General features: G+C 43.5%; 1 protein-coding gene across 6 annotated transcripts in view; it reads left to right on the forward strand.

Moving 5' to 3' along the window:
* Positions 1–24,070, forward strand: part of RBM6 (RNA binding motif protein 6) — a 113,660-nt gene that overhangs the window by 38,647 nt on the left and 50,943 nt on the right. For 3 of the 6 annotated variants that reach the window (XM_055134630.1, XM_055134629.1, XM_055134628.1), the window contains one exon: positions 6,364–6,437. The exons of 2 other annotated variants lie outside the window; for them this stretch is intronic. In XM_055134630.1, coding sequence (XP_054990605.1) covers positions 6,364–6,437 — 74 coding nt within the window. Of the gene's footprint in view, positions 1–6,363; positions 6,438–6,469; positions 6,622–24,070 lie in introns of those variants that run through there. One more of the 6 variants, XM_055134635.1, reaches the window with a different exon arrangement.

Below are 24,070 nucleotides of genomic sequence, written 5' to 3' on the forward strand. Positions count from 1 at the left end.
GGGATTGAACCCAAGTCAGCAAGCACCCTACCTGTACTGTCTCTCAGGCCCAAATTTAAAATTTAAAAGTTAAAATTTTATGTGACTTCTTATTTTGGCCTTATTTGATGCTTCTCTGCTGCCAGGGTTGGGGGCGGGGCGGGAAACAAGTGTAAGGGTATTCATATTTCTTTGAGAAATCTGTACATTAAGGTTAGAAAATGGAGAAAGGTATTTTTTCTTCCAAGGGGTGGGGGCACACCCAGATGTGCTCAGGGTTTACTCCTGACTCTGCACACAGGAATTACTCCTGGCAATACTTGGGGAACCATATGGGATGCTGGGGATTGAACCTGAGTCAGGGGTGTTCAAGGCAAATGCCCCTATCCACTGTACTGTCTGCAACCCCAAGAAAGGTACGTTTTTAATGGTCATTTTGCATGAAAACAACAACCCACCAGACTTCTTCCCATCATGTGACACTTAAAAAAACTGAGACTTTCTGTTAGAATTTTTGAGTAATGATTATCTGTGGGGCTGTTGACACTGAGTTTACTGTCTTGACTTCAGGAAGTCTTAATGTTTAGATCTCTGGACAGAATATCCTGTGTCTACTGCAACTTTTCCAGTGAATTATTAGATTACATTTGAGGAAACAGTCCACAGTTATTTCTATGTAATATATATCCAATGTAATCATTTTTGTAGACAATTGCCTTCCTTTAAATGTTTTCAAATTTCTGTACTTGCTCAATCCCTCTTCTCAACCCCTTTCATTGGGTGAGTATGAGAGGTGGGGCTGTGACTCAGCTAAGGCTTCAGTTGGTCTGTTTTCAAGTTTCTCTGAGAGTGAGTCTTCATTGTACCGGCTGTGATCCTGTTTAAGGTGATGTATTTTTCATATGTCATGACCTTAAATGCAAGCTAACCTCTTCATCTGGTGTCAACCAAAAGAAAAGTGATCTGTTGCGACGCTGGAGGAAAGACTGGCAATGTTGGACTTAATCTGTATTGGAAGATGGTATGTCCTTCCTCATCTTGGGGTGTCTGAAGGTGATGTTGACAATGCATGGTAGTATACTGCATTTTGTCTTGAACCTCTGAGTCAGGTGGGACTTTGTATTTAATTTTGTCCTTTTTCCTATCCACACTTTATATATCTGTCCTTGTTTTTGAAGCTTTTTAACTATACTGAGCTGGAGATGTGGCTGAGCGACAGATTGCATTCTTCACATGTGTGAGATTCAGGGTTTGATCCCTGGCATAGGAAGAGAAGTTAAATATACTTTACTTGAACCTTACCATATTTTAATTTTTACAACTATCAAAAATAAGACTTTGGGGATTTTGTCTCTTCAGTAGAATTTTGGTTTCCGGTACAGTGTCCATGCAAGCAAATTGAATGCTTTCTGACTTGTATCCTTGAACTCATAATAATTCTGCCATAGATATTTTGGAATGGGAGCAACTGCTGTATGGCAATTTTCTTCTTCTTCTTTTTTTTTTTTTTTTTTGCGGGGTGGGGGTGGAGGGAGGTGGGCTGCCCAAAGCTGTGTTTAGAGATCCAGGGGTATTCTTTTTTTTGGGTCACACCCAGTGATGCACAGGAGTTAACTCCTGGCTCTGCATTCAGGAATAACTCCTGGCGGTACTCAGGGGACCATGTAGGATGCTGGGAATCAAACCCGGGTCGCCTGCGTGCAAGGCAAATGCCCAATCCATTGTACTATCGCTCCAGCCCCCCAGGGATATTCTTGGTGAGTGCCCTCCACCCCCAAACTGAGCAGTACTCAGGGCTTACTTCTAGTTTTGTGTTCAGACTTTCTGATGGTGTTTAGAAGACCCTTAGGGGTGCCCAGAATCAAACCCTGGGTTGGGGCTGTACAGGGAAAGCACCTTACCCATTGTACTATCTCTCAGTCTCCATCTGGTGAATTGTGGCTAGCAGGGTCAGATGGTTCAGTGCTTGGGCGCAGTAGTTATTGAGCTATACCTGGTAGTTCTTGGGAAGGGATCAGGGCAAGTAAAGTTTTGGGGATGACTCTCGAGGCCTCAAGCATCAAGACTTATAGTCAGATCCTATGAGCCTGCCTATCCCTGCCCTTCCCATGTCTTTCTTTCTTTCTTTCGGGGGCCACACATGGTGGTGCTCAGGACTTCTGGCTCTGTGCCTAGGGTTCACTCCTGGTGGGCTGGGGGACCATATGGTATGCCAGGGATTGAATCTGGGTTGACTTTATGCAAAGCAAATGCCCTACACGCTGTACTATTGTTCTGGCCCCCGTTCGGTGTTTCTTACCTGTAACCATGGTCTTATCCATGCACAGATAGGTAGGGGCCTTTCAGCTTTGAAGGGTTAGGGATTCAGATGTCTTGTATCAGTCCAGGACCTTATTAAATGGAAATAGTGTAGTGGTCAATGCATTGATTAAATCTGAACTGTGTTTGAAACTTGGTATAGCTACTAGGAATGAAGTAATTTTGAGCAAATTATTTATTTGCCTGTTTCACCATGGATAATGTGAGGCTAATAATATCTGCCTCATTAGGGCAGTCTTGTAGGATTTAATTGGTATATGCAAGTTGTTCTGGATACAACCTTACACCAATAATTGCTTTGTGTAAATATTACTTAGTATCATTGTCTAATTCGGCAATTCCTGAGTTTTACTACAACCTTGAAGGTTTTTTTAAAATTTAATTTTGTTTTTTGTTTGTTTTGGGGCCACATCAGTCAATACTTAGGGGTTACTCCTGACTCTGCACTCAGGAATTTCTCTTGGGGTTGCATGAGTGATCATATAGGATGCTGGGGATCGAACCTAGGCTGGCAACATGCAGGCAAGAGCCCTACCCCCTGTGCTCTCTCTCCAGCCCCTCTACCACAAGTCTTGAACATATACCTGGACTTTGGACAATTAAAATTTTTGTTTGGGATCACATGGAGCTGTGCTTAGGGGGCTAGGGATCCCATGTATAGTGCAAGGCAAGCTCCTTTCTCTCTGTAATATTTCTCCAGCAGCACCTGGGTAATTTTTTTTAATAACTTAGAGGCATAATTAAACTTCAAGTTTCTGTTTTTGATAGCGAAAATTTTAGGTGGAAGGAATTGTTTTGTTTTGTTTTTATTTTTGTGCTAACTTGTGAATTTTATGTTAAATTTTATGCATATTGTGGATATATAGTATTACAGAGTTGATGTGTAAAGATTCTATTAGGTTCTCATAAAGTTTCTTGCAAATTATGTCTTTTCAATTAATTTAGTATCGTAGTTTGTTCTTGTGCAAAGTACTAGCGTTGTCATGATTCTTTCTCTGTCCACAGAGATTCTGTGGTTCCTCTTGGTCACAGTAGTTGCTTTTTTTTTTTTTTTTTTTTTTTTTTGCTTTTTGGGTCACACCCAGCAATGCACAGGGGTTACTCCTGGCTTTGCACTCAGGAATTACTCCTGGCAGTGCTTGGGGGACCATATGGGATGCCGGGGATCGAACCCGGGTTGGCTACGTGCAAGGCAAACGCCCTACCCGCTGTGCTATCGCTCCGGCCCCAGTAGTTGCTTTTTTAAGCACAAAAAAGAAACTCAGAACTATGTCACCTTATGGTGTTAGTTGTTCTGTTTTTCTTTTTGGCAGCTATGGAGAAGGGGTTGCTTTCTGTTGAGGTAATCAGCACACTTGAGAGTATAGCCGCTTGGTTCATGGACACCAAAGCTCATATTAGTTGCATCTGTGGTTACTCAATCTGTGGTTTATAAATACGGGATTCTCTTTTGTGTGTTGGTCTACATCAAAGCTAGGGCCTCACACATTTGTGACATGTACTCGACTGCTGAGCCATACTCCCCACCCCCAAATATAAAATGTTTCATGCTTGATGTAGACACTGAATTTGAGCAAGAGAATTCTCTTGAGTGGTCGGGAGACACTGTGCAGGGGTTGACTCTTGCATTGAATCCAATAATCAATCCTAGTTTGATCTCTGATACCACATATGGTCCCCTGCGCCTGCCAGGAGTGACTCCTCAGCACAGAGCCACCACTAGGTGTATGTAGAAAAAAAGAGGAAGGAGAAAGAAAATCTCATTCGTGTGGCTGAGGGAGAGATAGTACTTGGTTTGATGTGGTAGATAAGGTAGTTGTTTGTATGTGGCAGACCTGGGTTTGATTCCTGGCACCACATATAGTCCCTGAGCATTGTGAGGAGGGATTCCTGAGTGCAGCACCAGAAGTTAGCTCTGACCACTGCCAGTTGTGGCCCCCAAACAAAACCTTGCTTTTCCCCATCACTGCCTAGATGTCCCTGCTGGCCTCCATCACCCCTGCCTGAGCCTGAACCGTTGTCTGTCTCACTGGGAGTATTCCTCCCAATGCCTGAGAATTGCTTGGGGGCTTACTTTCAAAAAGAGCAAAGAAAAAGAAAGCCTACTTTGGGGCTGAAGCGATAGCACAGCGGGTAGGGCATTTGCCTTGCACACGGCCGACCCAGGTTTGATTCCCAGCATCCTATATGGTCCCCTGAGCACTGCCAGGAGTAATTCCTGAGTGCAAAGCCAGGAATAACCCCTGTGCATTGCCAGGTATGACCCAAAAAAGCAAAAAAGGAAAAAAAAAAAAGAAAGCCTACTTTAACGGAATTAAGGAATGTTTTTAAATACTATGCTTCTCTTTAAAGTAGTTTTATTTTTTCATATGAAGTTCAAGACACCATTGATTTTTATAGTAAATTTAAATAGTGATTTAAGGACTTAATCGGTTGAGCAAAGTTGTAAACTAGGTAGAGAATATATCTCTCAGTCTGTGGTCATGGCTCAGGTTTCTAGGACCTTTCTAGTAATTTTCTAAAATTCAGAGCAATAATCTTCCTACACATTATAACATTTTATCAGAAACAAGGAATGTTTCATACAATATAACAAGGAATGTAATCTACTTCATCAAGTTTAATCTTTAAAAAAAATTTTTTCTATTGTGCTTGGGGGTGGGGAGTGGATTCATTTTGGGGCCATACTGTCAGTACTCAGGGCTTACTTCTGGCTTTGCACTCAGGGATAACTTCCAGCGGGCTTGGGACCATATGGGGTTCTGGAGATGGTACCTGGGTTGACTGCATGCAAGACAAGTGCCCTACCCACTGTACTATCTCTCCAGTCTCCTTTTTTGTGGTTGTTTTTTTTGGTTTTGGTGCTTTTCTTTGGGGGGGCCGGGGGGGAAAGCTTTGATAGAAACCTTGATTTAGAGATACTCAATTCCAATTGTTATGTATATCCCTTGTTCATAATTTTTGTAGGTTTTATGGGTTTTTTTGGTTTGTTTTTTTTTCTCATCAGAACTCCTTTGTCTTGCGTCACTTGCGTGATGTTGATTCTGAGTATGTATTTTTTTTTTCCTGAGTATGCATTTATTTATCGTGTTGGGTAGTGGAGGAACCATGGAAGCTACTTGTTGAGTGTTGTTTTGAGTATATAGTTTTTGTACCTGTATGGTGACAGTATCTGGAAAAATTATAGTAGGAGTTAGATTTTAGCAGCCTGTAAATCCCATGATTTCCTAAATTCATGGGTCCTAGTGCCACAGATATTTGCTCAGGAAAAGGGTGGAAGGGTACATACAATTTAGAACTCTAATAATCTAATAACAGTTCTTGAACACATGTTGATTGCTAACAACTGCTATCTCTCCTTCAGCCTACTCCACCACCAATCCGTGCATATGCACAGTTTTGTACCCAACTATTTGTACTCATTTATGCTTTTACACCTTCTTCCTTTCATAAAGATTTTAGCTGTTTTATGACTTGAGTTGAAACAAGGAAAAAAGAGGAGACCTGAAATGGTCTGTCCCCTGCCAACCAGAAGCTTCCTGTGGTATCCAAACAGAATAGTTGCCTCAGTCTGTCAGCACTTCTGTCTTTGAAGGTGGTTTCTGCTTGAAAAGTGGTGACTATTAGCATAGTTTTGGGATAATTGCTTCTCCTTCCTTTCTCGGGATACCTTTTTTTTTTTTTTTTCCAGATGCTTTTCAGTTCTATTGACTTGATTTTTCCAGCAGATTTCGGCCTGTGGTCAGAGTGTTTCGGGTTCCCACTTGAACTTTCTGTGGGATTACCCAATTCTGGGGCATCCTTGCCAGATCACCAGTGGTAAAACCAGCAAAGGATCTTCTTGATTAATATAAAAGCCATTTGGGGATTTCTCTGAAAGTCCAGAAACATCTCTTTGAGTACTTTTTTTCTGTTTGGGGTAGTAGCTTTGCCTAGCATAGGGGAGAGAGGGACTAGATGGGAGGGCTTATATTTAAGGGGTGCAGGAACAGGGGATTTAAGTGTGTCTTTTGTGTTTGCAAGGCACTAACACCACTCCCGTCTGTATTTAAATGCTGTCCCCAGGTTACGACTATGGCTATGTCTGCGTGGAGTTTTCACTCTTGGAAGATGCCATCGGATGCATGGAGGCCAACCAGGTTGCTTTATACTTCGGTCAAATGATGCTGAAAGGATATATTTTTCATGTATGGGGAGGGAGGATTTCAAATGATTAAACTTCGGGAAGGTACCAGAAATCTATATTTGGAGCATACCACACTTCAGCCAAAATACGGTTATGAGGAGAAACTTTAAAAGCGGCTGGGAAGTTTCTCTCGACAAGTGAGTAGGCAGAAAGAGCATTTTCAAAACTAGGATCCAGTCTTAGTAGGATTAGATTCTGAGAAGAGACTGAAAAAAAATGATAGACCTGGAGTGCTTTTCTTTTGTGTGTGACTGAGAATGGGATCCTGATGCAAGGGATGAACCTTGATTATCCCAAGGATCTGCCTGGCACAACAATTCTAGGTCAATACTTAATATTCATATCTAAAGTGATGGCAGTTCCACTGGTGGCCAGAACATATGGCATGCAGACTCCGCCTGTACATGCTGTTTTTTCCGAAAGGGCCATGAGGGAGGAAAGAGATGTGTTAAAATTTGTTGCATTTGTCATTGCTCTTCGAAAACTGGAGTGTCAATTCTCAAGTGTTTGCTTATAATCTGAGCTGATTCATCCATATACATTCAGCTTTCCAGCTAAGAACTATGTGAGTTTGTAAATGAATTCTGTCTGATATTTCAGGGTGAAATTATGGTATGGGTAGACTTCCTTCTTGTCATATTTCCTTGGGAGGATTTATTTTCCTTGGTTTTTAGTTCTTCAATCTGAAAAGTGGGAGAAAGAAACTTAACAATACAGTTTCATTTTTTTGTACCTATTTGTTACACCAGACTCTTAAGGATGGTCAGAAAAGAGTTCTTTGGCATGAGAATTCTTCTTACATAATAACCTAATGCCGTTTTTTCAGTTTTGTTCCATACAACATAGCTATTTGCATGTAACCTTTTTCCTTTGTTGGCTATGTTTTGGGAACAAGCAATAATTGGGGAAAGTTTTGATGTAGCTTACCTACCTACATATTGCCAGGTCCTCAGAGAATGACTGGATCGGGACCATGTACACTTGGCAGGTTCTTACGGACTTGTTCAGTATCCATAGAGTCAGTCATTTAACGCATACTAATTAAGCATCAGAATGCTGTGCTGCCTGCCAGTTATTTGGAGAGAAGAATGAAGGTCCCGTTCTCTATGCTTATGGTTGATTCCATTCTGACAGCCTGTACTCATTTGAGAACACTCAGTCATTTCATAAGCATCTAGGTCTTACCAGTAAATAGTCATTAATTCTTTTTCCACGGTACTAAATTATTTTGTCAATGAAAAAACATAGGAAGGTCATAGCAAAGTTTTTTTTTTTTTTTAGCCTATTCTCCCAGTTCTGTATTTTTTTTTGTAGAAATGGGGGAATGTGTTGCTCTACCCCCTACTCCCCTCCCCCCAGTTATTCTGGCCTCATCCAGTAGTGCTCAGGGGGTCAGACTCAGGGCTCTAACATGCAAACAAAACATGTACTTCAGTCCTTTAAATTATCTCCCCTATTTGGGTGTTATTTTTAACACCCCTATGTTATTTAACGTTTGATCTTGAAAATAACACTATTGTGGGTTTTTTTTTTCTTTTTGGGTCACACCCAGCAATGCACAGGGGTTACTCCAGGCTCATGCACTCAGGAATTACTCCTGGTGGTGCTCGGGGGACCATATAGGATGTTGGGAATCAAACCCGGGTTGGCTGAGTGCAAGGCAAACACCTACCCGCTGTCTATTGCTCCAGCCCCACCTATTGTGTTTTAACTTGCTCTTCTCTCCATTCCCAAATAAAATCCTTTCTAAATTATCCAGCACCACCCCCCAAAGGGTGAAATGTAAAATAGAACTAGAGCAGACATTTTTATTTTGAATATTTTTGGTTGGAGTGTAGTTGGGTGCTGGGGACTGAACCCAGTTCCTCTTACACATGAAGTATGCACTCTACCCCTGGAAACTACTTCCTTGACGCCTAGTGCAGACCTTGGGGGCTGGAGCAATAGTACAGCGGGTAGAGCGTTTACCTTGCACTCGGCCCACCCGAGTTTGATCCCCACCATTCCATATGGTCCCCTGAGCATTGCCAGGAGTAATTCCTGAGTGCAGAACCAGAAGTAACTCCTGTGCACCGCCAGGTGTGACCCAAAAAGCAAAAACAAAAAAAAAAAACCTAGTGCAGACCTTTTATTGGAGTGGGGGCACACCAGATGATGCTCAGGGCTTACTCCTGCCTCTGTGCTCAGGGTTGAACACTGAGCCTCATACACACAAGACAAGTTCCACAGTTTGAACACTGAGCCTCATACACACAAGTCAAGTGCTCTAATGTTGGGTTGCATCCCCAAACTTAAAACAGTCTTTTTTATAAGCAGGGTTTATCCTTAGCAGAATATTGGAGCCATATCTGGAAAGATGTTCATTTATACAAACAGTATTGAGGAAATGTGACCTATAGATATCTTTTCCCATATCCTCCTTATGTAGTCTCTGAATGCTCCCAGATTACTTATGGATGCCCCTTGCCCAGTGACTGGGATACCGGAGCAAAGCAGAAACAGGACCAGTCTTCCTTCCCTCTCTCCTCCCTCTACTCCCTCCCGCTTAAGCATAGGCTACCCAATGGCACGCTTTAGGATTGCTAGTCAGAACATCTCTGCCTTCTAGGACCTTATAATATCAGACTAAGAAAAGTAACATTATATGATACTCATGGATTCTAGGGTGTTTTTTTTAAAAAAAACCCTCATTTGGGGGGGAGGGGCTGATCCTATTTTCAGTATTCACTGGAATACTGATTATTCCTTAACACATTGATACTGGCACGTACCACCAGTGACTCACACTTGAATGTGTTTAATTGTCAGTATGTTAATAAAACATTACCATGTCTGTATTCAGTCATCTTCACTTCTAAATTTTCATTCTTCCCCCAATGATAAGTCAGAGAGTATATTGTTAGTACTGTTCCATAGCAGAATCCTTTCTTGCAGATATGCATAGACTTCACGACCCAGTTAATTTTTAGGGCTGGTGATATGGCTCAGTGGTAGGGCACATGTATTGTATGTGCAAGACCCCCAAATTCAATCCCTAGCACCACACACAAACACACACACACACACACACACAGACACACACAAACACACACCAAATTAGCATGTGTTTCCATGTATTTTATTTTAACTAAAATAATTTTATTTGGGCCAGAATACTGAAAATGATATCACACCCTGAGGCACTTGCCTTGCATGCAGCTGACCTGGTTTTGGTTCCCAGTACCATATATGATTTCCAGAGCACCATCAGGAGTGATCCCAGAGTCAGAAATGAGCACTGAGCATGGCCAGGTGTTGCCAAAATAAACAAATTAATAGTTTTAATTTGGACTAGAGCGATAGCACAGCGGGTAGGGTATGTGCCTCGCACCCAGCCAACCTGGGTTCGATTCCTCCATCCCTCTTGGAGAGCTCAGCAAGCTATTGAGAGTATCCCACCCACATGGCAGAGCCTGGCAAGCTTCCCTTGGCGTATTCGATATGCCAAAAACAGTAACAAGTCTCACAGTGGAGACGTTACTGGTGCCCGCTTGAACAAATTGATTAACAACGGGACAACAGTGCTACAGTAGTTTTAATTAAGTAATGTTAATAAGGATAGAGGTAGACTCATAAGAGGATAAATTATGGGGGCTGGAGATATAGTACAGCAACTAGGGCATTTGCCTTGTACACAGTGGACTCTGGTTCAATCCCTAACATCCAATATGCTCCCCCAAGCACTGCCAGGAGCAATTTCTGAGTGCAGAGTCAGGAGTAACCCTTGAACATGGCCAGGTGTGACCCAAAAAGCAAAAAATGGGGAAAAATTATGGGACTGGAGAGATAAGGCACTTGCTTTGCATGCTGCTGAATTGGGTTTGATCCCTAATCACCTGAGCTAAAAGTGATCCCTGAGTGCCCCTGGTATGACCCAGAACTGAAAATGACAAAGAGAGAAGTGAGTATTCTGAGCTATGGTACAAGTGACTGTGAAAGGAGTGTACCTCTTTTTAAAAAAATATTCATCTCTCACTCTTTCCCTTTGTCGTTGCTGTTGCTGCAGTGAGTTAGTGTTGTGGACATCCTGGTGTGATGCTCTTATGTTTTTAGCTGTTGTGTTTGCCAGGAGTCACTGCAGTGCTCACAGAGCAGTCACTGGTCACACTCCCTGGTCCTGCTGCTCATACACCTTGTCGCTGTAGTATTTGCCAGTGGTTACACCCCTTTGTGTGGTGTTTTCACACACCTGACTGGGGCATGGCTGGACATCGCTTGTGGTTTGAGGTGCTGGAGATCACAGACAACAGAGCTGCCAGGTGTTGTGAGAACAGCCAGGACCAGGCTTATTAGCACGTATGGAACATGGGAGTTCAAGTCATGGCCATATGCTTGTACAGCAGGCACTGTAAGCCTGGCACTCTCCTCAGGTCCAGTGAGCATTAATTTTCCAGGACTCAGGGTGAATGTTAGTTATTTCATGGAAAGAATTCTGAGCATGAAATGTGTTTATTTGGCAATATGGCATAGAAAAGAGTGTCGGTTCTTCAGTTAGATATTTACTATTGGGTTATTTGGCAAGTATCTTGACTTCCCTGTCACTGTCCCTTTGTTACCAATGCATCAGTGGATTCTGGAGTGGATTAAATGATACACATTCATGACTGCCAGATGGTAAAGATGATTCCATAAACAAGACAGACAGTGTAACTTTTCTCTTAGTGATAGGATAAAGCATAAACAAGTAGGCAAGTTTAAATTACTCTGTTAGGGGGCTAGAGTGATAGCACAGTGGGTAGGGCGTTTGCCTTGCACGCGGTCGACCTGGGTTCGAATCCCAGCATCCCATAAGGTCCCCTGAGCACGGCCAGGGGTAATTCCTGAGTGCATGAGCCAGGAATGACCCCTGTGCATCACCAGGTGTGACCCAAAAAAGAAAAAAAAAATTACTCTATGTTAGTGGTGAGTGCTCTAAGGGTAAATGTGGTATTGAGAGAATGCTTGATGGGGGTAGTTTTCTGGTTTCGGATCTTTGCAACAGTGCTCAGAAGACCCCCAGGACTATTTCTGGCTATCCTTGACCTGGGCCAAATGGTCTGATTTTCAGGGCCAGTGTCTTGGCACTGCTGGGGGTCAGGGGGTCTCCAGGGCAGCACCTGGTGATGCTGGGGGCCATGCAGTGCCAGGAATTGAACTTGACTCCTTGTACATACAAGGCATGTGCCCCTGGCCCCTGAGCTATCGCTGATGAGGACAGTTTCAGTCGGGGTCCTCAGGAAAGCTTTTTGAACAGGAAAGCTACTACATTTGGACAGTGGCTCTAGGTGAATATTGCATGCGGAATACTTAGTGTAGCATCTGATAACTTGGAAGCATTTAAGATTAGGCAGATATCACCTCCCCTCTTCTTCATGTCAAGTAATTTCCTGTCAGATAAATTTATTTTTCTATCTGAAGTTTATTATAACTATTTTTAAAAGAAAATGGATGAGTGGCTCTGTCAAGCTTGAAAAAGCAGTGGTGTCGAGAATCCTAGGAAAGAGATAGGAATATGAGGGGAGAAGACCTTATCCTCAGAGAGAATTAAGCATGGTTTATGGAAGAAAAGTGTCTCGGTCTGTTGAGCTTTCCTACCTCATTTCAAGCTTTACCTGCCAAATTGGGTTGGCACTTACTGGGCACCTCTGATGACATGCACATTTGTGTGTATGCTTATGCTTGTGTGTGCTGCTTCAGAAGTTTCTATGAAATGCTTTGTACTGAGATTTATATTTTGTTTAGTTTTGGGGTCACACCTGACTGTACTTGGTGATTAGTCTTTTTGTTTGTGTTTGGGGAGGGGGTCACACCTGGCAGTGCTCAGGGCATTTTATGAGACACTGAAGATCAAACCCATGTTGGCTGCATGCAAAGCAAGTGCCCCACCTGCTGTACTTTCACTCCGGCCCCAAAATGCCTTTTATTTATCATTGACTAATACTTAAAGACCACAGTAGGGAATGGAGGTGCTTTATGCCAGCTTTGTCAAATATTGAGGGGTATACGGGTAAGGGTGTTTGCCTTGCACGCAGCCAACCCAGGTTCGATTCCTCCGCCCCTCTCACAGAGCCCGGCAAGCTACCGAGAGTGTCCCACCCGCACGGCAGAGCCTGGCAAGCTACCTGTGGCGTATTTGATATGCCAAAAACAGTAACAAGTCTCACAATGGAGACGTTACTGGTACCCGCTCGAACAAATCGATGAGCAATGGGAAGACAGTGATAACCCGGACCCCTATAGCCCTTTTCCAGTTCTTGCCTTGGGGCAGGAAATAGTAGGTCGCACTGCAGCAGTGCCCTTGGCTGGCACTCCTCAAGGCATTGCCGAGACAATAATTTCCAATGGAGGTCCATCAACTCATGCTTCACAGAAGCCTTTTATTTCACTTCTTTTGTGGATGGTATTTCTCACAGTGTTTTTTATGCCTATTTGAGTTGTCCGGGCCCCTGTGGATGGAGGCGATTGTCCTCTCCGTGGCATGTGCCACTGTGTGGGATGCTGGAGAAGGGAGTGGGCAGTTCTGTTAAACTATCTGTCTTCGGGGCTGGAGAAATAGCACAGCGGGTAGAGCGTTTGCCTTGCACGCAGCCGACCTGGGTTCGATTCCCAGCATCCCATATGGTCCCCTGAGCACTGCCAGGGGGTAATTCCTGAGTGCAGAGCCAGGAGTAACCCCTGTGCATTGCCGGTGTGACTCCCCCCCCAAAAAAAAACAAAAAACAACTGTCTTCTTAGGGGCGCCCAGTGCTGAGACCTGCTCTCTCAAGCTGTTGGCACTCAGTCTGTAGAAATTAACGTTTTATATTCTGTTGTCTGTAGATGTGATATTTATTACCTGTTTCTTTTTAGTCAAATAATCACTGAAATGCTTGGGAGACGAATCCATGTCTGGAGTTTTTTATTCCTCTTTCTTAGCATCACTACTCCGCCTTTAGCTGAAGATAATCCCTCTGTCTGATAAAGTCAGCCTGCTTTATAAAATGCAAGAAGGGTGCTGTTCACAAAACAGGAAAATTTCTCTAGATACTTTTTCTTGTGTGGAAAGTGAAAATTTTAGTGTTTTTGTGTCACAAAATTTGAGTATTTGGATTTTCAAGTAGAATGGCCACGGTATTTGTGTATTTGTGATGAAGCCAAATCTTCCATGGTATCTACATTTGTGACTTAAATGGTTAGTGGCCAGAGAGGTAGTATAGGAGTAAGATGCTTGCCTTGTACCTGACTGACCCAGGTTTGATCCCTGGCACTGCATATGATCCCTTCTTACTGCCAGGGCAGATCCCTGAGCACAGTGGACTCTGGCTTAGATACCAAAAATCAAACTAAAACCAAATAAAATGAAATAAAATCAGTGGGAGAAGCTTAGATTTTATGGAATGGGAAGATAATTTATGCAGTGAGTTTGCGGGGGGGGGGGGGAGGGGGAAGTGAAGACCCAGTTTGCTGAATCTTGTATGTTTGTAGCAATGAGATAAAGCTGCATAAAAAAACATCAATACTTAAATTATTTGCGTTCTAAGCAATTAAAAAATAATCTTTGGGGGCTAGAGTGACAGTACAGTGGGTAGGGCGTTTGCCTTGCATGCGGCTGACCTGGGTTCGATTCCCAGCATCCCATATGGTCCCCTGAGCACTGCCAGGAGTAATTCCTGGGTGCAAAGCCAGGAGTAGCTCCTATGCATTGCCGGGTGTCACACACACACACACACACACACACACACACACACACACACAAATCTTTGTAAATTCCTACAAGGTTATAATTTTGTCTAACCCAGAGGTTCCCACCTTCTCTTGCTTACTGCCCCCTTTTCAGAAAAAGTCACTCAGCACCCTGCCCCTCCCAACCTCCAGAAACCTATTTTCCTTATCGTTAGAGAACAAATAAGAAAGTTCCACACAACTAGGGTCAACCCCAGCCTTTTCTCCCCCTCTTATTCCAGCACCTTCTGGGGGTGCAGTTTTGCCTACTTTGGGGAATACCAAATGCTCTGGTCTGTACCTGACCCTAAAACTACTTAGAAGAATGTGGCACCCTGGCTAGAGCTTAGCTTTAAAACATGTGACTTCAGTCGTGCTGCTCTTCCATTTCAGTACTGCTGGCTTTCAGTGGAGATGTTGGAGGGAAAGAGAAAGGAAAATTCATTCTTAAAATGTCACGATCAGTGCAAGAGTGATAGAACAGTGGGTAGGCTGTGTGCCTTGCATGTGGCCAACCTGGGTTTGATCTCTTGCACCACATATAGTCTCAAGCACTGCCAGGAGTGCTCCCTGGGTACGAAGCCAGGAGTAAGCCCTAAGCACTGCTGAGTGTGGTCCCCAAAATTAAAAAAGCGGACAGGATCAGAGAAATAATACAGGGGCTAATGCACTTGGCCTTGCATGTGGCCAACCCCAGTTTGATCCCTGGTACCATATATAATTCTCCAAACACCATCAAAAGTAATTCCTGAGTGTAGAGCCAGAAGTAGTAAGTCATGAGTGCCTAGATATGGCCTCCAAATCCCTTCTTCCAAATAAATAAAATGACTATAAACCAGTATAGGTTTTTAGTTTGGGTAAGGGAGTTGGGTAAGAGAGTGCTCCAGATTCTGTACTCTGTGGTTTGGGGGCCATATGCAGTTCTGGGGACTGTGCCAGGGTCAGCGATATTCAAGGTAAGTACCTATTAACCTCTGTACTGTCTCTACACCAAAAAAAAATTCTTTTGATGGGGTTATGAGCTAGAAGATAGTTTAAAGGACTGAGCACATGTAAATATGCTTTGGAGCTGGGAGACCCAGGTTTGATCCCCAACTCTGCATGATTCTTTGAGTACTGCTGGGAATATAGCCAAACACAATCAGGATAAAGGGAATGATCACCACCAGCCGGGCTTAGGACACCATACGATCCCTGGGACCAAGCCCAAGACCTCCACTCCAGTCTGTGAACTATCTCACCAATTCTGAATCAACAATTGTTGAAGATTCCTCTTCTCCTGGACTTGGTGTTTTCAAGAGAATTTAAAAATTGAATGGGGTTTGTGTACATGTTGGTACTGATTTGGCAAGTTTTGTTTTGTTTGTTTTAGGGCCTCTCCTGGCATGGTTTGAGGGGCCATGTCTTGTGCCAGGGATTGAACCCTGATCAACTCTTTGCAGTGCAATCGCCCTACCCACTGTACAATTGCTCTGACCCCATTTGGAAGATTTTTTGGTTTGTTTTATTTTTGTTTTCTGGACCATACGTTGCAATGCTCAGGGGCTGCTCCTGGCTCTGCCTTGTGGGCTTGGAGAACCATATGGGATGTCAGGGATCAAACCTGGGTTGGCTGTATGCAAGGCAAATGCCCTACCTGCTATACAATATCTCCAGTTCCCCATTTGGCAATTTTAATGGGAATTTATAATATGTCTGCTCTGATGAAGTGCATATAGATATAGATACAGTTTTGTTTGGGGCCTTACCTGTGATGTTCCTGGCTCAGTGCTCTCTGATTGTTTGTAGTGGTACTTAGGGAACCTTGTGGTACTACGGCCTGGCCTCCTGCCAGCAGTGTATGTGCTCAGTTGAGCTATCTGTCTAGACTTTATACTTGGATAGTTGTTTTTGTTGTATATCATGGTTGCTTTGTATTGAAGTAATTAGTTCTTAATCTGGCTTTTTTTTTTTTTTGGCTTTTTGGATCACACCCAGTGATGCTCAGGGGTTACTCCTGGCTCTACTCTCAGGAATTACTCCCGGCAATGCTCAGAGGACCTTGTAGGATGCTGAGAATTGAACCTGGGTTCACTTCATGCAAGGCAAATGTCCTACCTGCTGTATTATCGCTTCAGCCCCAGGTCTTAATTTGTCTTAAATTGGAAATATGCCTATATATTTGCGCCTTCTACTTTTATATTCTCATAATTTTTTCTGGTTTGTATGTTTAGTTAATATTTGACTTAATTTTTTTTTGCCTTTTTTTTTTTTTTTTTTGCTTTTTGGGTCACACCCAGCGATGCTCAGGGGTTACTCCTGGCTTTGCACTCAGGAATTACTCCTGGCGGTGCTTGGGGGATCATATGGGATGCCGAGGATCGAACCCAGGTCGGCCGCGTGCAAGGCAAACGCCCTACCCGCTGTGCTATCGCTCCGGCCCCCTGACTTAATTTTTTTCCCAAAAAAAAAAAAAAACGAAAAAACGTTCTTGTTTTTGGACCACACTTAGCAGTGCTCAGGGAATCATCCTGGCAGTGCTCAGGGTACCATAAGTCTTGCCAGGGATCAAACCTAGGTTGGCATCATGCAAGACAAGTGCTTTATCAGCTTTACTGTCTATCTAGTGCTTCATTTTTTTTTGTTTTTGTTTTGGGGCCACACTATACAGTTCACTGTTCTTATTCCTGGCTCTGCACTCAGGGGATCACTCCTGGAGAGGTTTGGGGATCATATGAATACTCAGGAATCAAACTGGAGTTGGCCACTGCAAGACCTTCCTGTATATTCTCTCTTGTCCCTTGTTTTTTAGTGTTTAATTTTTTGTTTGTTTGTTTGTTTGTTTTGGGACCACATTTGGCACTGCTCGGCGGTTAGTCACAACTTAGTGCTTGTAGACCTTGGAGTGTGTGTCAGGAATTAAACCTAGAACTCCTGTGTACAATGGAACACACTCTAGCCCATTGAACGCTTCTTCTGCCTCGCCGCCCCTCAGTGTTTGGGGATTGCATGGAGAAGTAGAGCTGAGAGGTGATAGTACAGGAGGTAAGGCATTTGCCCACTCAATTCTCCCCATATACTCTCCTGAGACTGCCAGCACTGATCCCTAAGCACTGAGCCAGGAGTAAACCTGAGCAGCACCTCCAGAGGAGGAATAATCATATTGCCAACCTCAGAGCTGCTGTGGAATTAGAGTCTGTCATGTATGTAAAGTGGCTAACATCTGGAATGTTCTCAGTAGTAAAGAGTACAGTGCTGGGCTCTGCTTGGTGATGGTTCTTTTCCTTGGCTGCTCGACCATCTCCTAGGAGCCTGATGCCTCAGTGTGATAGTTCTGTTCTGAGTCACTGTTCCATGACTTGATGCCTCTCCCAAGAGACTGGGATGTCTGGATTGGACGTGAACAGGGTTGGCTAGTACTGTTCTGACAGCCTCTCAGGTATTAATCTGGAAGGTGATAATCCACATCTGAAGTCATTGCCTACTGTGATTACGCAGTGTGGTCCAGTGAGCATTCTCCTTTAGTATTCACAAGTTAGCAATGGAGGATTATTTTAAAGCAAATATGTTGTTTTATTAACAGTGGTATTTCTGTCATTGAATGGTTTGCAGGTGCCGGAATGAATCTTCCTGATTTTCGGGATTTGTTACCTAAAGCTCATAGCTGGGGAGTTGATGGGGACAGAGGCTAAATCACTGCTGGGGTATATTTCTTCTCCTTTTACCTATTGTAGAAGTCTTTCCAGGAACATTGAAATCGTGACTATCACATTTGAATTCTAACACAGGGGAACATCAGGGGTTCTTTCCCTCTTTTGGGGGCTAAAGGGTGGTAGTTCTAGGGGCTACTCTTCCAGTGGTGCTTGGGGGACCATGTGCTGGTGAAAAACGTGGGGCTTCCATCTGCAAAGCGTGTGCACTATCTCCTTGTTTCTTCCTCCCCCCACCCATTGTTGTGTTTGGGGGCCACGCCCAGCAGTGTTCAGGACTTACTCTTGGCTCTATGCTCGGGAATCACTCCTGACAGTGCTCATGGGACTATATGGGGTGCCAGGGATCGAATCTAGGTCGGCCACACACAAGACCCACTCTGCCATCTCTCTAGCACCCCTGCTTTTAATAGAAAATATTAACCAGGGGTTGTGGTTCAGTGATTTTACCTGCCTTATATGTGTGAAGCCCTGTATTTGATTCCTGGCATCTCCAGAAATATGGAAAGTAAAAGAAAATTATCGTAAAAGCCAGAGCGATAGTACAGCAGGTAAGGTGTTTGTTTTGCATGCAGCTGACCCAGATTTGACCCTTGGTACTTCATATTATCACCTAAGCCTTGCCAGAAGTGATCCCTGAGCATGGAGCCAGGAATAAGCCCTGAGCACCAGTTGGTTCATAATTTGGGTGGTTCAAGCTCTTGTTCTGCCAATTTTTGTAATGTCATAAACTTCATCCAGTGATTATTTGGAGGCTATACACAGTTGTTATTTGGGGGATATTCTTGACTCTGTGCTTGGGCAGTACTTGAGGGACAGGGATTATGCCAGGATTGAATCAGGATGAACACATGTACTAGTCAGTGACTTTTACTAAATTATCAATGGATACAGCTCTCATTGATTAATATCAGAACATGATCATTACTCCCATAAAATTCTCTGTTCAGGGATACACTTAATTATTTTTTAAAAACTATTTTAGCCACAGAGTTATAAAAGCACAGAGATTTCCTACATTGTACCCAGTTTCCCCAGATGGTAACATATTACTGTATTTTATTGCTGAACTATTAGCCCTCCCTTCCTTCCTTTCTGTGCTTGGGTGACCAGGCAGTGCTTGGGATTCAATCTAGGCCTCCTACATGCAAAACATGTGCTCCAGGACCAGAGAAGAAACTACAGTGAGTGGGCTCTTGCCTAGCACGCAGATGACCCAGGTTCAATCCCCAGTACCACACATGGTCTCCTGAGCACCACTGGGTGTAACCCCCAAAAAAAAGCAAAAGCAGAGCTTGTGCTTCAACCCTTTGAGCATCTCTTCAAGGCTGCACATATGCTCACCAAAGTCATACTCCTGTAGTTCATTTTGGTGCGTATGTACATTCTGATTAAGGTGTTCACCAGGGTTTGTCACAGTACTCCCGCTTGTCCACTGGGTTCACACTCTGGCCATGGTGCTTGGGCATTGTTTTTTCATCACTGTCCTTGTTTTTTCATCACACCCTTAAGATGCAGTGTTCACACACACCTGTCTGAAATGTGGAGGGTTTTTGAATAGCAATGTCCTAAAAAGAGATATCATCTAGCTTATATTCCATCATGCCTCCCCTCAGTGGTTCAAGGTGCTCTTCAGTGGAGGAAAATACATTACTTTCTGGTGAGTTAAGTGGATGCCTTGGCCAGTGATTTTATGCTATCTGACCATGTTTCTGAAAGGGTTCCTTGCTGGACAAAGGGCATTGGACAGGATCTCTCTTGTGACTGAGTTTGGGATTGAGAGGTGCGTAATAGAACCAGATCAAACCCTTCATTCTTGGGGCTGTGGTGATAGCACAGCAGGTAGGGCGTTTGCCTTGCACGCGGCCGACCCAGGTTCAATTCTCAGCATCCCATATGGTCCCCCGAGCACCACCAGGAGTAATTCCTGAGTGCATGAGCCAGGAGTAACCCCTGTGCACTGCTGTGTGTGACCCAAAAAGCACACCCTTCATTCTTGCATGCTGTGAGGTGTTGGAGCACCAACAAAGTTGGATTGTGAAAGCTGGCATTTGGATCCCTGAAACACAAAGATATTACATGCTAATTGGCATTTGTTCAATAAGCACAGCAACAGAGGTGGGGGGGGAGGGTTGCTGCGGGGAGGACAGAAGGAAAAACCTGCTAACAATTATTGTAAGATAGTCCTCAGGCCTTAATGGTGTGGGAGAGGTGATTTTGACACCTACTCTTTTTAGCCACTGAGCAATTGTCAGTGTTTGTAGGCATTTTGGGTTGTTGATAATGATGGTAGGTAGAGGCCACGGGTGCTGCTAAATAGTCTACAGTACACATAAAGCCCCATAATGAGCATTACCTACCCAATATGTCAGTAGTGCTTAGGTTGAGAAGCCCTCGATTAAATTGTTTAACTAAAGAGAGTTTACACTGGGTTGGCTTAAAATGAATCATCTTTCTCTTTCCTTTTTTCCCAGTCCTAAGAAAGTGAGAAGTTGAAAGTGAGGGTAAGAGCATTGAGAATGTAGGTTCAGCTTCTGTTTTACTAGACCTGTAATTTGGGGATAGGAAGGTTGTTTTTTTTTTTTTTTTTTTTTGGCTTGCGGGGGTTTTTTTTTGTTACTGGTTTTTAGTTTTTATTTACTTGGGGGGGGTGCATACTCTGTGGGACTTGGGAGCTACTTTCAGCCGTACGCTCTGGGAGTTGCTCCCTGTGGTGTTCAGGATATTTGTGATGCCAAGGATCCAACCCCGGACTCCTAAATGCTTTCCTACCTCGTGAGAGACCTTACCTAATAGTGTCTCAGGTACTGGGGATGGGGATGGAAACCACATGCAGGGCACTTTCCCAGTCTGAGATGGAAGCATTAGAACAAGACTTATTTAATGTCTTGACCAGAATAAGTTCCTTAAATAACCAAAGATGATTTTTGTAATCAGCCTGAGATATGATTAAAGTATACTGTTTTCTAACAGACATACCCGTGAGTTGGAGGTGGTAGGGGCTGGAGGGCAGGCAGGGAAAGAGATCAGTATCAGTATCAGTATCAGTATCACAATGTACATTTGGTAGCAGTTTCTGGAAAAAAGAAATAATAAGTTGAGATTTCTCTAAATGGATTATACCTGACATATGCGGTGGCTTTTCAGTACCTTGCTGCTGAGATACTGGGGCAATAATTTCATGGGTAGGGCACTTGCCTGGCACACAGCTGACCCAGCTTCGATTCCCGGCATCCCTTATGTTCACCTGAACACTGCCAGGGGTAATATCTGGGTGCAGAGCATCACTGGGTGTGGCTCAAAAAACAAAACATAAATAAATAAAAGATAAAGATAAATAAAATACTACTATTGATTTTCATCGCTTTTGCAGTCAGGCTTTCTTTCTAAAGAAAAGTAATATAACTTTACAGAGCCGTATACCTGAGACCAGAGTGATCAAATAGCTTTAGAGGCTAAACTGAAAGTAAAAGGTGCCCGCGCCAGGCTGTTTCACTCGGGGCACCCTGAGGGGGCTGGGTGAGACCCTTCCCTGCCCCAAGGGACCCAGCCTCGGCAGCGGAAAATCTCCAGAACCTAATCATCACCCTACTCACAGCTGTTCTCCACATGCTTGGGCCGAGCCTCAGCCATGAGTGAACCTTTCCCTGGACCATGCAGCGACCCCATTTGTGGCTGCGCGACACTTCATAGGACACACTCTATCCATTGTCCAATCGTCCATAGTCCAATATCTATAGTCCAAGAGTACCGTACCACATCTGATGGGATACAAAGTAGGAGGCAACCAACCTTAGAGGGAAATATTGTATTATTTTGGTTCTGCTTTGGGCCAGAGATTGGGGCTTAGGATGGAAACACTTGAAATATTGTGGTGGGAAGGTGGAATGGTGGTGGGATTTGGTGTTTAAATATCAAATGTAATCAAATATTTTGAACTACTTCATAAAATAAATAATAATATAATCCCTATCAAAATTTTAAAAAAGTAAAAGGTGCTTATATTTATCTTAACATAATAGTGTTTTCTTATAAATGGGATCTGATCTGCTACATAATTCAGTTATAAATATGTAATCTCATAAATCAGTCTAGAATCATAGTGGAAATATTAGAAGCAATTCATTCAAACTTTCATTGGCGGGGCCGGAGCGATAGCACAGCGGGTAGGGCGTTTGCCTTGCACTCGGCCGACCCGGGTTCGATCCCTGGCATCCCATATGGTCCCCCAAGCACCGCCAGGAGTAATTCCTGAGTGCAAAGCCAGGAGTAACTCCTGAGCATCGCTGGGTGTGACCCAAAAAGCAAAAAACAAAACAAAACAAAACAAAAAAACTTTCATTGGCATAATAAATACTGAGCAACTCCGTACAGGGACATAGACTAGATGGGATACATTTATTAAAGAATAAATGAGGGCCGGAGACATAGTTCAGTGGGTAAGGTACTTGCTTTGCACACAGCCAACCTGGGTTCAATCCCTGGCATCCCATATGGTCCCCTGAGCACCACCAGTAGTAATTCTTAAGTACAGAGCATTGAGTAACACCCGAACACTGCCAGGTGTGGGCCCAAAACCAAAACAACAACAAAAAAAGAAAAAATGAACTGAGTTTCTAATTACCAGTAGTAGCCGTTGTTTTGTACTAGTATGTTAATTTTGAGCATTGGTTAAGGTAATACATTAGGTTTCTCCATTGTAAAGTTACTATTTCAGATATAATCAATTTACAATTTATAATTAATGCATATCTGGTGGCATATGTTGATTTTATAAACATCCTAGTTCTCAACATACTGTTCGGTGCCAAAGATTGGTCCCAGGACCTCACTCACATGAAGAATGTGTTCTACCACTGTGCTTCATTCTAGGCTCTTCAACATACGTTTCTCACATGATGATTGTGTTAACAGTTACTACTTTGGGATTTGTCTATTAGTAATTTTCTGTTCCATGATTCCTTCCACATTTGTTAGAATTGTGCTTAAGAAAGAGCCATCTGGGGCTGGAGTGATAGTACATCGAGTAGGGAATTTGCCTTGCATGTAGCCGACCCAGGTTCGATTCCTAGCATTCCATATCACACCCTGTGTACCGCCAGGAGTAATTCCTTATTGCAAGGCCAGGAGTAACCCCTGTGCATTGCTGGGTATGACCCAAAAAGCCAAAAAAAAAAAAAAAAAAGGAAGAGCCATCCTTTTCATGTTTTTCTTTATTGGCGGCACAGGCACTCTTGTATATAAGGAACTGGGACCCCTCCTTGAGATGATTCTTGGTCAGCTGGACTGGTGTTTCAATGCAAGGGACCAAGGATATGCTGCTGTGAGTGCCCTGCAGTACTGAGGATTACTGGAGCCACCTCAGTGTTGCTTAGGAGACCAAGTGGTACCGGGGGTGGCCACATATAAGGCATATGCCTTAATGACTGGACTTATTTCTTACTTCTTTTGCTTTTGTTTTGTTTTCACTTATTATTTATTTATTTGGGCTAAAGCTATAGCATAGCGGGTAGGGCATTTACCTTGCACGCAGCTGACCCAGGTTCAATTCCTCCACTTCTCTCGGAGAGCTTGGCAAGCTACCGAGAGTATCTCACCCGCATGGCAGAGCCTGGCAAGCTACCCATGGCGTATTCAGTATGCCAAAAACAGTAACAACAGGTCTCACGATGGAGACGTTACCAGTGCCCGCTTGAGCAAATCGATGAGCAACGAGTGACAGTAACAATGACAGTAAATTATTTATTTATTTATTTCGGGTTTGGCGCCACACTACACAATGCTCTGTGCTTACTTCTGGCTCTGTGCTCAGAGATCACTTCTGATCAAACCCTGGTCTGCTGCTTGCATGGCACACACCCTACCTACTGTTCTACCTCTCCAGCCTCCTGTTTTATTTTGATAAGAAAAGATTCAATAGTTTTTTTATTATGAGTTATACTATTATTATTTTGTTAAAAATTTCGGGGCTGGAGCAATAGCACAGTGGATAGGGTGTTTGCCTTGCATGCGACCGACCCAGGTTCGATTAACAGCACCCTATATGGTCCCCTGAGCACCACCAGGGGTAATTCCTGAGTGCAGAGCCAGGAGTAACCCCTGTGCATCACTGGGTGTGACCCAAAAAGAAAAAAAAAATTTCTTCCATTGAGTATTGTAGCAATAGTACAATGAGTAG

The sequence above is a fragment of the Sorex araneus genome, chromosome 4, assembly GCF_027595985.1.
Source record: "Sorex araneus isolate mSorAra2 chromosome 4, mSorAra2.pri, whole genome shotgun sequence".
Classification (NCBI taxonomy): domain Eukaryota; kingdom Metazoa; phylum Chordata; class Mammalia; order Eulipotyphla; family Soricidae; genus Sorex; species Sorex araneus.